General features: G+C 39.2%; 2 protein-coding genes across 2 annotated transcripts in view; one reads left to right on the forward strand and one right to left on the reverse strand.

Moving 5' to 3' along the window:
* The window catches only part of RBKS (ribokinase), a 96,921-nt gene that overhangs the window by 39,610 nt on the left and 41,437 nt on the right, over positions 1-15,874 (reverse strand). The window contains exons 3-6 of the mRNA XM_010840667.1: positions 14,489-14,552; positions 13,486-13,548; positions 9,971-10,135; positions 2,686-2,777 (exon numbers count right to left, since the gene is read on the reverse strand). Coding sequence (XP_010838969.1) covers positions 2,686-2,777; positions 9,971-10,135; positions 13,486-13,548; positions 14,489-14,552 — 384 coding nt within the window. The remainder of the gene's footprint in view (positions 1-2,685; positions 2,778-9,970; positions 10,136-13,485; positions 13,549-14,488; positions 14,553-15,874) is intronic.
* Positions 7,068-15,874, forward strand: part of BRE (brain and reproductive organ-expressed (TNFRSF1A modulator)) — a 474,306-nt gene continuing 465,499 nt past the window's right edge. The window contains exon 1 of the mRNA XM_010840665.1: positions 7,068-7,263. The gene's annotated coding sequence lies outside the window, so the exon portion shown is untranslated. The remainder of the gene's footprint in view (positions 7,264-15,874) is intronic.

Raw genomic sequence — 15,874 nt, forward strand, 5'->3', positions numbered from 1 at the left:
GTTCCCTCCCTCTTGAACCGGCCTTCCATCCCACCCCATCTCACCTTTCTAGGCTGTCATACAGCACCAGGTTGAGCTCCCTGTGTTCTCCTTTTTTAATGAATGAGAATCTTGATCATACTTAAAGTCTTTTTTGCACTGTTTTATTATTTGGATTTCATCTGGGGCAAATTCCTCTTCAGATTGTTGATTCTGCTGGATCTGTCGCAGCAGTACCTTTCTCTGTCTGTAGGCTCACTGCTCGCTGTGAGGTGGAGAGTCTGCAGATTTCACTCCCACTGGGTTTATCCCTGCCTTTCTAGTGGTTTAATGGCTACATCCACTAGGTCCCAGAGTGAGACGTTACATCGACAACACGGAGTTCTTCTTCTGGGATTCTTGGTGATACTGTACTGCCTGTCCAATCTCTACGTCATCAGTTGTCTTGGTTTTCTTTCTGATCTGAGGCAGTCTCTCTGTTCTCCTATCTCCACATGTTGGGAGCCTTCTACGTGTTCTTGGCATAGCAGCTTCCACCACTCTTTTTCCTTAGCAGGGAAGCCTTAGCCCAGCACTTCTGGTTTCCAGCCATGGGCACTGCTCCATGCTCCCATGAGTGGCACCCTTTCAGTGCCCATTACCCATCCAGCCACCAATGCCAGCTTCTGGGGCTGGAGTACAGCATACCCAGGGCTAAATGCTCTGTGATTCTGTTCCATTTCTGATTTGTAGAATTATTTATCTTGTTTTTGAGCTTGTAAGTATGTTTTCGTTGTCTCTTTTTATATTTATGAATCAGTGGTTTGTGTGTGGTGCACAAGGCGTATCTTAGGGCATGAATTTACATTGTTATCATGATTAGAAGTCATCCATGATAATGTTAAGTTAAAAAATTTTTTTTATTCCATTAAGTTTTTGAGGTCAATTTCCTTAAAGACCAGAGTTCAATTCATTTGTTCATTCATTCCATAAAGATTTACTAGGTACCAACTATGTTCCAAATATAATATAAAAGGTGAAAATTTCCAAAGATAACTATCAATATATTATCACATTGTATATGCTCTTTTCACACTGTGACAATGAAAATCTTCTGTTGAGAGGGTACCAGGGTGTACTTTCCTATGTCAATCATTAGAATGGGCTAGAAGAGACACTGTGTGACTTACAAAAGTCACATAAAAGCTACCATGTCTTCTGCTGGGCTCTTCCGCTCTCTCCTTCACCCTTCCTTAGGAGACTGGATCTAGTGGGAACCTAACTTCCATATTGTGAGGAAGCCCAGGCCACAAGGAGAAGCCATGTGTAAATGTTCTGGCCAACAGCCAGCATGTGAGTGAAAGAAGCTTTAGATGATTCCAGCCCTCAGTCTTTGAGTCTTCTAGCTGAGACCCCCAGATATTGCAGAGGAGAAACGAACCATGCTGTAACCTGTCTTATTTCCTGATGCACAGAAACCATGATGGACATAAATAGTTACTGTTGTTGTAAGTCACTGGATTTGGGGGTAATTGATTATGCAGCAATGATAGCCATTGGGATACAACAGTGAATAAGAGATGTCCATGCCCTTCCAGGAGAAGACGGAGGTATTGAATAAGGAATCTGAGCTGTGATGAGTGTTTGAAGAATAAACAGTGATGCTCTGTAAGTGTCTAACAGGGAAATCTCAACCAGTTTGGCAGTTGAGGTTAGTCTAACATCTTATTGTGAAATGGCCACTATCTCCCACAGTTTCTTTTTCCCAGCACAATGCTTGGCTGTGATGGTTGCTCAAAAATATTGCATAACCTACTGCGGCTTCTTGAAATTATTCTCCTTGTGGCAGTCTTCTTTCTTGTTTCCTTTATGTTCTTGAGAGATGAACTTAACCAAAAGGCAGATCAGGAAATCCTAAAAACCTTCATTCGGCCTTTGTACCAAGCGGAAAACTACTATTACAGTTTATTAATTATAAACTGTCTTTCTCTGTATGTTGCATTGTATAATACGTCTTGCCTCGCAATGGTGGGGGTGAGTGCTGGTCTAAAACTGTCTGGTCGATAAAAGGGAAAACATGGAAATTTTTTCCCTAAAATACTTCAGTGGCATGATATGAATCTATATAGACATTTTATGCAGATATATACATTATGACCCTGAGATGGACTGAGAGGGTGGTTCCCCAATGGAGTGGCCACCAAGGGCTTCCCATGGCATCAATGGAGAACCTGTGTCTGTCTACCAGTGCAGTCACAGGGTCTTCACAACAGAATGTAGCAGATGCTCCAGGGTTATATGTTAATTATTAAGAGCACTGCTTGATAAAATATAGGACTTTCAGTTAAACTTGAATTTCAGATAAACAACAAGTAATTTTATAGTATGTTTAGTATATTATTTCTTGTTTGTCTGAAATTCAAGTTTAACTGGGTGTCATATTTTTGTTTGCTCTCTCTGGCAGTTCTAATGGTAATTAGTCCATAGACTATGGAATGATTAAATAAGAAAACAGAACATGGGTATGACTCAGGGAATCCTTTTTCTTCTAGGACTGACTACTTTCCTTTTTTCTACATCCCAGTCAACCAAAAAAATCTGTTTTCATTATGCCCAAGAATTCACATGCATTGAAGTTCATGTGGTTAGTCCTGGATTCTTTGCTTTATCCACATACATGAAAGTCTTTTGGTCTCTCAAGGAATGAGCACAACCTTCCATCCTTACCTCACTTTCATTGCAGCAGAACACATCCGAGAGGGTGTAGAACTCGGGGTCCAGGTCAGCAATGGCAGGCGCCGGATTGAACAATGTTTTCACTACAAAGGAGTGAAAAGGGAGTTCCGTGGTTATCATTTTTAACATGGTGCATTTGTGAACATTCAGTAAGGGAACCCCCCGAGTACAACCATTTTCCCCAACAGATTAAAAACATCAACTTAGTTATAGATGTAGAAAAGTTTGGATTGTCAATCTCTGTGATAGCCTAGTATCAATTCCTTCTTATGTCCATTTGGTCTGCTTTTTACTTTACAACATTTCAGCCCCAAGGGCAAGCATCAGTATTTACAACTAAGGTGGTAACAAAGTTCTGGCAAAGAGCAAGAAGAACATTAAAGAAGAATTTGAATGATGTGGCATGAAAGGACATGTGCAAATGTGAACATCCAGGCTGGTGAACATTTTTGCAGATTACTTTAAGCACTCAAGTCGCATGGCTAGTTCGTAAATGCATTTTCCAGGAAAAAAATAAAGACATGATAGAAAGGAAACAATGAACAGCTCAAAAATTTCCTGGTAAGGATAGTAAGTAGGAGGATCATGTACATATGCATGTTTTGAGCACCTATTTTTTTAATATCTTACAAATATATTCCATGTACTCACGCAACCATGCACATTCACACAAAAGCTTACAATCTTGGCTTCTATGGACAATCTGGGAACATAAAGTAAAGATTGATAAAGGAGGAGAAATTCAATCAGAGGCTGAGAGCTAGCTCAGAATAGGAGACTCCAAGAGGAGAATGGATGGGGACAGCAGAAAGAGGAAAAATGAGAATGTCACAGCCATCACAGTGTCAGAAATACATTTTTCAGAGGAGGAAAGTGAGCCTCAGAGATGAGGTCAGCCTGAGGACACACACTGGGAGATGGTTAAGCAGGGTCCCTACCCAGGGTCCTCTAGCTTGAAGTCTAGGGTTTAGTCATTTCTCAAGTGGTTGCCTCTCTAAGAGGACAGGACTCTGTCCATAGCAACACAAGCCCCCCATGCCAATGCACAGTATTTAACAATAGTCTTTGTTGTGGAACTTTGTAAACATTTTTAAAAAGTATTTAAAAATTATATTCACAGGAAGTTCTCCTGTCAAAACACTTATGTATCCACCAGAATACCTGACTAGATTGGTTGGTTTGTTTTTTAAACTTGTTTTTAATTGGAGGATAGTTGCTTTACAGTGTTGTGTTGGTTTCTTGGTTGGTCGTCTTTTCCTTACCCAGGTCCACTGACTTATGTGTTTAGTAACTCTAATTTACTATAAACCTGCAGAGTAAAATACTCTAGCTGCAGTCCTCAGAGACTCTTCTAGAACAGTGGTTCACAAACTTGGCTGCATATCAGCCTCGCTGGGAGAGCTTATTAAAATGCCCGATTTCTGGGCTCCACCTTCACTGAATCAGAATCTCCAGGGCTAAGGTCAGTGAGTGTGCATAGTAACAAGTTCTGCAAGTGGCTCTCCTGTGGTTAATTTGGTGCAGATCCATCCACGTTCCTGGGGAAGATGTGTATCTGCATGTAGCTAGTGAAAGCTGTCCACTCCTTCTGCCTGGGGAAGTGAGCTGGTGTATGGCTGCACCTTCTTTGGTCTTACTCAACATTTTGGTTTGGTCGGTGGATGTTGACCAGAGGTTTGTAGGCCAACGCTATTCCCACATTTTCATTATTTTAGAATCTAGAATGTCCACCCAGAGAAATTCTATGGTATATTTTTGGCTGCTCATATTTTTGCACAGGGCTATTGTGAAGCTTAAATTAGAAAATGGATGTAAAAGCCCTGTGTAAACTGTAAAGTGTTGTACAAAAGTAAAGGATTATTACTATTATTGTATTGTCCTTTAGCCATAGCCCCATACTCCCGCCTGTCCACCCATCTTGTCTGCCTTCTGTTGAAGTTTGGATCCTGGCAAAAATCTCTCTCATTGGTTTTCCTGCTTCCGCAAGGTCTCAGAGATGTCAATTATGCATAAAGGCTGTAATTGCCCAGCATTCTAAAACACCCATTTAGTTTTTAGGTTTTCAAAACAAATATGTTGTTCCCTATTTTCCACAGGCGTAGAGTTGAAACACCATTGCTCACCCTATCTGATCCTCAGTTCTGCACCCAGCAGCTCTGAGCACAGGTTAGAACAAGCTGTCAGGATGGAACAATGGGACAGAGTCATTTTTCTTATAAAAGTTCCATTTTATTGCAAAAGAGCCTTGATCTAGCAATTCCTTTTCTAAACCCGTCCTACACACACATACCCAGGCCTGCAAAGATGAGGCACAGTAGTGTTCATTCAGCTCTGCTGATAACAGAAAAAAACAAAAGAAACTAAGTATCTATCAGAGTAGATAAAAAATTATGACAAATACTCCCGGCTGCTACTCAAAAAAATGAAGCAGATCTCTGTTTTGTCATAGAAAGACTTCTATAATTTATTTATAAGTAAAAAAGTATTATAGTAAAGTCTGTGCTAAGATTCCCCTCTTTTTTTAAACAAAAGAAATAAAATATAACTATATGTGTATTTATATTTATACACCTACACAGAAGAGAAAAAAGTCTGAGAGATTACTCACTAAATTAATAAGTGATTAGTTACAAAAGGCTGAGAATAAATCTGACCACAGATTAGCTGCTATATACCATGCAAAGACAAAATTCTTAAAATATATATACTATCTCACATCAAAAAACAAGTACACTCTGAGCGAAATGATATAATGTCTTGGTTTCATTTCAAAATAATCCAAGGGTATAAGTGAAACAAGACTGGCCCAGTGTTGATAACTGTTGAAGCTAAATGACAGTATATATGGGTTTACCATACTATGCTCTATATGTTCACATATATTTGAACTTTTTCACAATAAAAAAACAAATTTTAAAGAAACTGTGGTGGATTCATTTTGATATTTGGCAAAACTAATACAATTATGTAAAGTTTAAAAATTAAATAAAATTTAAAAAAAAAAGAAAAAAAAAGAAAGTTACATTGAATTTTCAGCAATAATTGCTGGATTGAGAAATTCTGCAATTTAATTTGACTGTAAATACTGTATAAAAACCAGTCAAATCTTATTTGCCTATATCTTACTAAGGGGAAGCATTCTTACCAAAAGAAATTGAATACATGGGATTAGAGTCCAACTAATAACTAAATTTAGGAGAAAAGTGAAACTACCATAAAGAAAGGATCCTCTTTGGCTCATGCTACCATAAATAAGCATGGATATTTTACCGTGATGACAAAATGAAGAATCAGTAGATGGAGCTCATCAAAGAAGAATGCAAATTTGTAATAGTCAAGATGGAAAAAAAAATGATGTCATCCTGGAACCATGCGAAACTAGAGAACACAGGATGTGCAATGCCTTGGAGGAACTTGGAGCTGCAGAGGTGACAGACGGTACCCGACAGTAATTATTATTCATTACCATGTACAATGGACTGAACTCCCGATTGTCTTAGCCTGTCGATGGCTGGCACAATAATATCAGTGAGGAACTGGTGAGGCCCAGGAAGGCAAATGTACAGGCAAAGACAGGAAAATGAAGCTGACTCTTAATGATGTCAGCATGAAAGGCAGAGGCTGGATAGTTAGAAGGCCCTACGAGCGAGCTCAGAGAAACAGAAGACATCACCCTAAGTAAAGAAACCATGGGAGAGTTGGGCTACCCAAAACACCGGCTAGCCAGTCTCTCACTCTAGAGCTTCCTCTCTGTGACTTGAGCCACAAAAACACCCAAAGCCTGGGTGATGTGCTGAACTATGTCATCAAAGTCAAGGTGGCCAGCCAAGAAGCCTGGTTTGCTAAATGGAAAAGGACTAAAGTGGCATTAAAAGATATTTTGTATCCTACCTAGAATTTAATTTCTTGGCGATCTTACAATTTCAATTATTTATAATTGTTCCTGTAATGTTCCATTTGCTTTAAAATGGATATAAAGACCAGAACCAACATGCATAATTTCATCACAAGCAGCTGCAGCACCAGCTCGGCTGTGGGCCTCTCTTACAACACTGTGACCTAGACAGGAGAGGGCTGCGGAGGGATCTCACGTCATTTGACATTGCAGGTGTTGCGTAAAACCAATGCTTTCATTTTGGTAAATTCTGAGACAGTATATACAAAGATGTAGCGGGGACTTTCTTCTCTGTATTTTAACACCTGATATATAATCCAGTTGTACAATATGTTTAATTCAAACCTCACTGCTTATAAATATAGAGATAAGGGAGTCGTGAAATAAACCCATGGCAATGGGTTTATTGTCGTCAATGGATGACGACAATGATTTTACCATCTTTGTTGTAGATGAATAATGCTGATCAGCACCTATGCCAGCCCTGGGCAATGGACAGGACACTCAGTGCTCAACAGATCTTCATGCTCTGCCTGTTCTACTCTGTGATCAGCCCACTCTCATATTACAACATTAAAGGAATGTGAGGGCTCTCAGTCCGACTCCCATGTTTCACGGAAGAAACTGAGGCCCAGTGCGAGGAACTGACATACTTGCGCGAAGTCCTCCATTTGGTAAGTGATTTGACTCTGAATTCAAAGCCATACGTCATGACTCCCAAACCAGTGCTACTTCTATTGTACTATACACTTCTCTCAGGTGAGAACGAAGACACATTAAATTCAAACACACACACACACACACACACACACCACTCATAGTATAGAATCTAAGCTATGTCTGACTGATAAGTACCAATTGGAGACCAGCTGGATACTAGACAAAGGCACACGTGTGCACGGTTGCTTGTGTATGTGTTTTATGTGGGCAGGTAGGGGACACACTGCCGAAAACACTGTAGGGTCTTGTCTCTGTGACATAAGCAGTAATAACACTGAAAGCTTAGGCTACATGTTGGACAGTATTACAATTCATTGGTTTCACTTTTCTACAGATACTCTTCATAAAGGCTCAGTTCCTTGAAATCAATGGGACACGGCAGTTTATTTAAAGTTTGCCCTAGGACACAGAACTTGGGTCTTGGAGTCTGAATTGTGGTTTCTACAGTGACCTTGGTTGAGCCAATTACTTAACCTCTCCGAGTCTATCTTCTCCTCTTTAATCTGGGAGAATAATGTGTGCCTTACTTTGTCATAAGGCTTTTCTGAGAATCAAATATGTATGAAAGTGCTTTCTAAACTGTAAAGTACATACAGGTGCAGGTATTACTAGTCCCAATATTACAATTTAAGAAAGATCATGCAGAATTTCCTGAGGCATGCTGGCTCTCAGGGAAAATGTGAAGTAGACTAGGTGGACTGTGGCCCTGCATCACCTACTCCTGCCCATTCCTGAGGCCCCAGGTCCTCCAGCTCCTCAACAGAAAACTGCCTGGCAGATAACAGAGGAAACACTGCTGGACCCCAACCAAATGACCGCCCGGGTCAGGCTGCCTGCCCATCCAGATAACTCTAGCCTCACCTGTGAAAGGTTAGCTCTTCCACTGTGGTTGCTGTACCTTTCTCTCCTCCACAAGCTGGGTAGGTAACAGGCTATTAGACTAGGACAGAAGAAGAGTCATCTCTGAGAAGCAAGGGATAGCAGGAAAAAAAGAGAAGTTACATGAGAACATGCTTTGACCTATACAAGGAAAGATAAGAGCTTGAATGAAGAGGCTCATTGTACTCATATCACCTGATTACGATGTGCAGTGTGGAGAATGTTTACCATAAGCCTTAGACTTTATCTGTGACACCCTAAGAAAACGTAACCAAATGAGTTTTGGCTTAAAATTCTTTCTGACGGCTTCATGTCCATTAGAAATACATTAAATGTCAGTGAGAATTCGCCACAGCATATTGTTTTGCCAAGAGGAAATTTGTTAAATCAGGACATACGTTTTAAAATTCTCCACAAAATCATTTCGATAACTTATTTTCCATTTATTGCTATGTAGAACACTTATACTTTGAGAGAAAGCACTTATAAACATACACACATACACACACACACACTTTTCCTTTTCTTTTTTTCCTTTTTGTCTTGATGAGAAAGTTTGATCTGGAAAAGTCAGTGTGGTTCTCTCCCTATTTTCTTCTTAGTATAAGTCACGAAACTATGGCCACAATATCAAGAAGCCACTGTCTCAGATAAGTGGCTACTTTTTATTTTTATTTTTTTCACCAAAGGGTGCTGAGATCAGGATATTACCCTAATTTTAATTTAAAAATAGAGGTGAAAGAGGGAAGAAAATTGGTGTCTACTGAGAAGTACTACACCAAACTTGGCATCCTATTTTATTTCATTCTTAGAACAATTCTCCAGTGTTCTTGCCTGGAGAATCCCAGGGATGGGGGAGCCTGGTGGGCTGCCGTCTATGGGGTTGCAGAGAGTTGGACATGACTGAAGCGACTTAGCAGCAGCAGCAGAACAATTCTGTAGGGGAGTATGTCTATATGCGTTTAACAGATATGGCTCAAAAATATCAGATAATTCTGCTAAGACTATAAAGCTAACAAGGAACAGAAATGGGATTCTAACTCAGATGATTTCCTATTAGTCAGTGGTTAAAAAAAAAGAAGCAAACAGAAAGAAACTACTTAGATTTTTTTCAAGTTTGTTATATGTTGGGGCGAGAGAAGGGGAGTGGGCGAGAGAACAGATGAACCAAGATTAACCATGAGCTGACAACTGTTGAAGCTGGGTCATGGGTTTCCTTATAGAATTCTGCCTGCTTTTATGTGTTTGAAAACTTCCAAAGCCTAAGATAAAACAAAAAGAGCTACTTAAAGGACATTGAAACATAGAAAATATTACATATAAATAATCTTTTGTTGTTTTTAGAAAAGATGATAAAGTTTTACAAAAAGGAGGAAGATTTAATCTTCAGTCCTTGAGATGTTTATCCAAGTGTACCTGGGCAGTGATTATCCATGACCTGAAGCTTAAACTCTGCTTCTCAGAATGGAACTTATTCTACTACTTAAGAGTATATCTTGGACAAGGAGCTCTTTCAAAGATTCCAGTTACTACATGAGTTATTTCTGCTACTAGACTCGAGATTTATATTTCAGAATATCAGAAATGCTACTCATGTTATTTCTCCCCTCCCCATTTGTCAGGTTTTCTAACATTATTGAGAACTACAGGAAGACAGTGAATCTCAGATGGGAGAAAATATTTTACTGCAGAAAAATATGGCATTTCTTAACTTGAAAGGTTAATTTTCACTGAGACAGTGATAAAAGCTTTATAAAAAGAAGGACAAATGTGTAAAATTACCTCCATTGCTGTGGGCTATTCTCAGGGCTTCCAAAGAAGTTGCAGGAGTTACTTCTAGCTGGCAGATCATCACTTTGGCTCTGCTGATGGCACTGGCTGCTTCCCTCAGGTCTTCTGTATTCAAAAGTAAATTTGCTCCAGCTACTATAACGATGATATTCTGGCCTATAAATAATTTCTAGATGTTTATATTAAAAATCAAGCAAAATCAAGCAACAACATCCTGCAGTGTTACATTCACCCTCAGAAAACCATTATATAAAAAATGTGTTATAAGTATCAATTTTAATATTTCTAAGCCATTCAGGTTAAATTTTGTATTCCCCATGGATCTTCTTTTATATCTCTGTAGGAATCATATTATTCTTATCATCTTGAGCAAAATCTAAAAAAAAAAAACAGATTTCCATTTCAATATTCTTATGTACACAGAATATTAGCTGATAAATTATACATAACATTTTGTTTCTCTTATGGGAAATGGCTGATACAATGTATATGGTAAAGATTCTGAATCCTAAATGACAGATGTCATAATGATGAGTATAAGCAGGAAGAAGCTTGCTTAATGCTAAAAACTAATGCTCTGTAGTATGCAGTCAGTTCACATGTATGTCCCAGGGTATTCTTAAAAGTGATTTTGTAAATCAAAATGCATTTTATAATATTAAACAGATAAAAGCTGTACTAGGTAAGTAGGGAGACAGTGGTATCTGGCCTATACTGTACTAGATCAAACAGAAGCAGGACTGAGGAATCTTGTATGCACATCACTTGGAGCCACTCTCTACAGTCCAACCCAAGCTGGGGAGGGGTGGTGGTGCGTTTTCTCTGTCAGGTGAAGTCTCCGGAGCTGTGCCGTCCCCTAGGGTAGTCATGAGTACAAGCCATGTGTGGTGACTGAGCCCTTGAAATGTGGCTCGTCCCAACTGAGATGAGCTTCAATTGCACAATACATAGCAGATTTCAGAGACTGAGTAGTAAGAAAAGAAGGTAACATCTCATTATTTTTAAAGAACATTTTGATTACATGTTGAAAGGATAATATTTTGGATTAAGTCAATATATTAAGATTAATTTTACCTGGTCCTTTTTACTTTTTAAAATGTGACTAAAAAGGTGGCTCAGTGGTAAAAAATCTACCTGCCAATGTAGAAGATGTAGCTTCAATCCCTGGGTCAGGAAGATCCCTGGGAGGAGGAAATGTCAACCCACTCCCGTATTCTTGCCTGGGAAATCCCATGGACAGAGGAGCCTAGGCGGTGGGCTACAGTCCATGGGGTCACAAAGAGTCAGACATGACTTAGCGACTAAACAACAACAGGGGAAAATGTAAATTTATGGATATAATTTGCATTATAGTCTATAGGACAGCCTGACTCAGAGGGATGGGCTGCAGCAGTCTTCTGTGCTCTAGGCTGCTTGTGCTGATCATGTATAGACATGACCTAAAACCTCTTCCGACTACAGAACACGTGCCGGCCTGTCATCTTACCACAGGTATATGTGTTGACCAAGGAGGACCTGATAACATGGGGGTGGTTCAGGGTAAACCCAATCTCAGTACTGGAAAAATTCAAAGTACCTGCATCCTGGAAGACAGCATACCTCCTCCTCTCTCTCCTCCAGTGACTTCATTCTCTCGGCCACAGTCCACTGCTGCTCTGTATTGCTGACGGGTTTGGCCTGGCTTTGGCTGATGTGCAACAAAGCCCAAGACTACAGCTGTCTGGTGGACACTGTCATATGGCTAGCTCATTCATACCTTAAATTTAACTTGTCAGAACCACTACTCATCCCTCCACTTAAAGATGCTGCTTGTTGCCTCTCTGGGTGTCTGTGTTAGCTCTTATCTCATATGCTGTACTGGAGAAGGAAATGGCAACCCACTCCAGTGTCCTTGCCTGGAGAATCCCAGGGACGGGGGAGCCTGGTGGGCTGCCATCTATGGGGTCACACAGAGTCTGACACGACTGAAGTGACTTAGCAGCAGCAACAGCAGCATATGCTGTAAACCAGACAAAGTTTACTGTAATAGGCAGCCCATACACAATATTAAATTGTATTTTTGCATGGAAAACGTGGTATTGTGTCACCCAGATAAGGAAGAAATAGAACTTGACGATATCCCTAGAAACCCCCCCACCACCGAAAAAGAGGATTCAGACAGGGAATGAGCTGTTGTTGGAAGTGATAATTACATAAGATATGGCTTAAAGTAATGGACACAGACTGCTGTTAGAATGAAAACTTTCGTCTACTGTTTTTAATTGGAATATATTTTTTGGGGTTGTTATTGCAACTTTGAGATCACTAAAGTAGACTAAAAATACCATAATTTCTGTGATAAATGATTTTGTGAAACTGCATTATAAATAAAAGACATATTGGGACAGTTCAGTTCAGTCAAATCCTAATTTAATACAGTGTACTCTGACTCCTGACAGTACAGTAGGTTCTTCTGTCCTAGGAGCTCCATGAAATGCTTGGTCCTTCTGAATATTGTGTGTGTGTGTGTGTGTGTCTGTGTGCCCAGTCATGTCTGACTCTTTGTGACCCCATGGACTGTAGCCTGCCAGGCTCCTCTGTCCATGGAATTTTCCAGGCAAGAATACTGGAGTAGGTTGCCATTTCCTACTCTGGGAGATCTCCCCGACCCAGGGATCGAACCCTTGTCTCCTGCATTGGCAGGTGGATTCTTTACCACTAGCACCATTCAGAGGGTGGTGGGAAGCTCTCTGAATATTAACTCTGATTAAAAAAAATCTTATTTAGGAGTTTTTACACTTAAAATAGTTGGCAGAAATTCTAAAAACCTTCCTTGAGGGTAAAGAGAAGTTACTGTGTTTTTTTGACTGCACCTTGTGGCATGCAGGATCTTTGTTCCCCAACCAGGGATCGAACCTGCACCCTCTGCAGTGTAAGCATGGATTCTTAACCACTGGAACATGAGGGAAGTCCTGGAAGGTTACTGTTTTTAAAAGACACATTTCAACTATTGCAAGGTCCTGTGACAGACATGGTTGTATATATATACTTTTGAGATTTGGTTGCTGTTTAAAGAGCAGACAAAATTGAACACTAACGACAAGTTATAGGCAATTGGTTGCTGCCATTTGCTCAGTAAATATTCTATAAATATGATTCATCAACTTTCCTTTGCACCTATCTATTTACATGTATTTACTTAGTAACTGAAGTGACAGATGAATACTTAACTACTTTTAGAGATAAATATCAATTCTGGGTTCACATGAAGGGTAATGGGATGCTACAGAATATAAGTATAATTTTGAGGCAACTATATCACCTCATTTGTATTGGACGGACAATTTTGTATTTGAGCAATCAACTTGGGAAGTATAAATAAAGGGAAACATATATATTTAGATTGGAAAGACCATACATTAGGCCTTGGAGTGGTGGGTACGGTAAGAGATCCACAGGAATAGGGTAAAAAATGGATGTTTCTGCTCTAGTTCTGGAAACGATATTCCAACGTGCAAAACATATACCTTCATTATCGACAATGATAGAAGCAGCTCCGGTCGCAGCGTCTTTAGTCTGATATGTAAATTCTAAAAGAAAAAAGAAATCATCACGTATGTACAGCCTGGCAGGGATAATCTATTTTTTAACAATTTCAATGCAACACTAATCCTTGGAAAACTTTTTAACCTTTAACCATCTGGAATGATAAAAAAGAAATAAGTAATTAGTGCTAATTTATACCCATCACCTACACAGTGAGGAACATACAAGTCTTCACACTTAGTTGTGCCTTTTTTCTACATTAGTGGCAGCCCAGTAAACCACCCCCGCTTACAGTTCCTTCAGATTATTCACAGTGGTACATGTGCATTTTCCTAGACCACCATATTTCTTTTCTTTAGTGAAAGAAATGACAGACTTGAGATGAAAGACTAAAGGTCAGACTCATAAAATGAACTTGTTTGATTCTCTTCATTTTCATAAGCTTTGCATCTCATCAAGGATTATGGTCTGGCGCGTAAATGGAAATGTTGATCAGGCAGCCTTTGGCAGCAGCAAAAAGCCCTGAACTGGAGCCAAAGACCTGCATTCTAGTCCTAGCTCTGGCTCCAGCTTAGCTGTGTGCTCTTGGACACATTCAGAACCAATCTGGCCTTCAGTTTTCTCTCTTGTGAAATGATGGTATCAGCATCAGTGGTTTCTCAGATCATTTCCAGCTATGACATTCAATGACTTTTCTTAAAATATCTTCTGTGAATGCAGCACCTGTTTTCTCTTGTCACCTACTTTTGAAACATTTCTACGAGATGAAGGTTTGTAACCTCCTACCATTTTATTCCCATCTGGAGAAATGTATATGAAAGAAGTAACCAAAGGGTAATCAGGCGAGACTAGACAAAGCTGAGCATAAAAATTCTCTGGCCACCAGGGGAGGATCTAATAACTCTATTCTATATTTGACTTTTCTTATAACCAGATTCCAGAAGAAAGTTATAAAAACTAACTTTAAGAAAGATGAAATTTTACCTGTAGAAATATCATTCTGTTTTAAGTTTTCTATATAATCATTGCCAAAGGAATCTTTGCCAACCTGTACCAAAGAAATGATGAACATTAGATGTTTTACACTTAGTAAAATGCTACAATGTAGTTTTTAGAATACTTAGCATTTTAAAAGGGCATATCTGCACGGTACTTTATAAACATTAACTAATTAATCTTCTTAATGTAAGATGCTAGACTTGATTTCAACCCAAAGAATTGTTATATATTAATGTTCCATTTATATCCTGCCTAAAATGTGAAGCATTTAATGACTGTCACAAGTTCCATAGCTTCATTCTCATTTTGATCTGTTCATACGAAAATTCCCATTGAGACAGAGCTGTCCACCATCAACAATCCTCAATATTAATGAAGAATCTGTTATTCATACTATCTGTACTATCTATAGATAGTATATATCTATATATACTATAGGGATACTATATACTATCTATACATAGTATATATCTATATATCTACACTATCTATAGTATATACTGATATACTATAAGTCACTCTACATGAAGACAACTTTGGAATGACCTGCCTGCTGTTTGAGAATCTTCTTTATCTTCTCCTCTGACCCTGACACAGGGAGCAAAGAAGAGAGAATTTAAAAAGCCCTAGCTAATTTGGGTAAGTTGGTACAGTTGAATTCTGTTGTTTAGCATCCTAGCATGCATTCTGGTAATGATACTTCAGTTTTTCCTTTGGATTCTTCCAGTCATAGACAACATGAGTAGGGTGGCCTATTTGTGAATCTGTATTGACACATCATTATCACTTAAACCCCACAGCTTACATTTGGGTCCACTTGGGTATTGTACAACCTTTGGGTTTTGACAAGTGTATAGACATGTATCCACCATTATAGTCTCATACAGAATTTGTTGTTGTTCAGTCACTAAATTGTGCAGCCCCATGGACTGTATCACACCAGGCTCTTCCGTCCTCCACTATTTCCCGGAATTTGTTCAAATTTATGTCCACTGAGTCGGCGATGCTATCTAACCATCTCATCTTCTACCACCCTCTTCTCTTGCCTTTAGTCTTTCCCAGCATCAGGGTCTTTTCCAATGAGTACACTCTTGTACTCAGAATACACACACACACACACACACACACACACATAAAGCTATGTATCTTATTCCTTTCATAAGAACAATATAGTCAACTGGGAGCATATCTATGCCTAGGTTCCAATGTTCATTGTATTGAAATGTGGACAAAAAGCAATGGAGATCTGAGTTCTTTTTAAAGGGACTTTAAAAAGTCTTTTATTTGTACATTACAGAGTTGCACAGATGACTTGTGCAATGTTTTGTTGTTGTTGTTCAGTTGCTAAGTCATGTCTGACTCTTTGTGACC

The sequence above is a fragment of the Bison bison genome, unplaced genomic scaffold, assembly GCF_000754665.1.
Source record: "Bison bison bison isolate TAMUID 2011002044 unplaced genomic scaffold, Bison_UMD1.0 scf7180017864145, whole genome shotgun sequence".
In the NCBI taxonomy this organism is placed as follows: domain Eukaryota; kingdom Metazoa; phylum Chordata; class Mammalia; order Artiodactyla; family Bovidae; genus Bison; species Bison bison.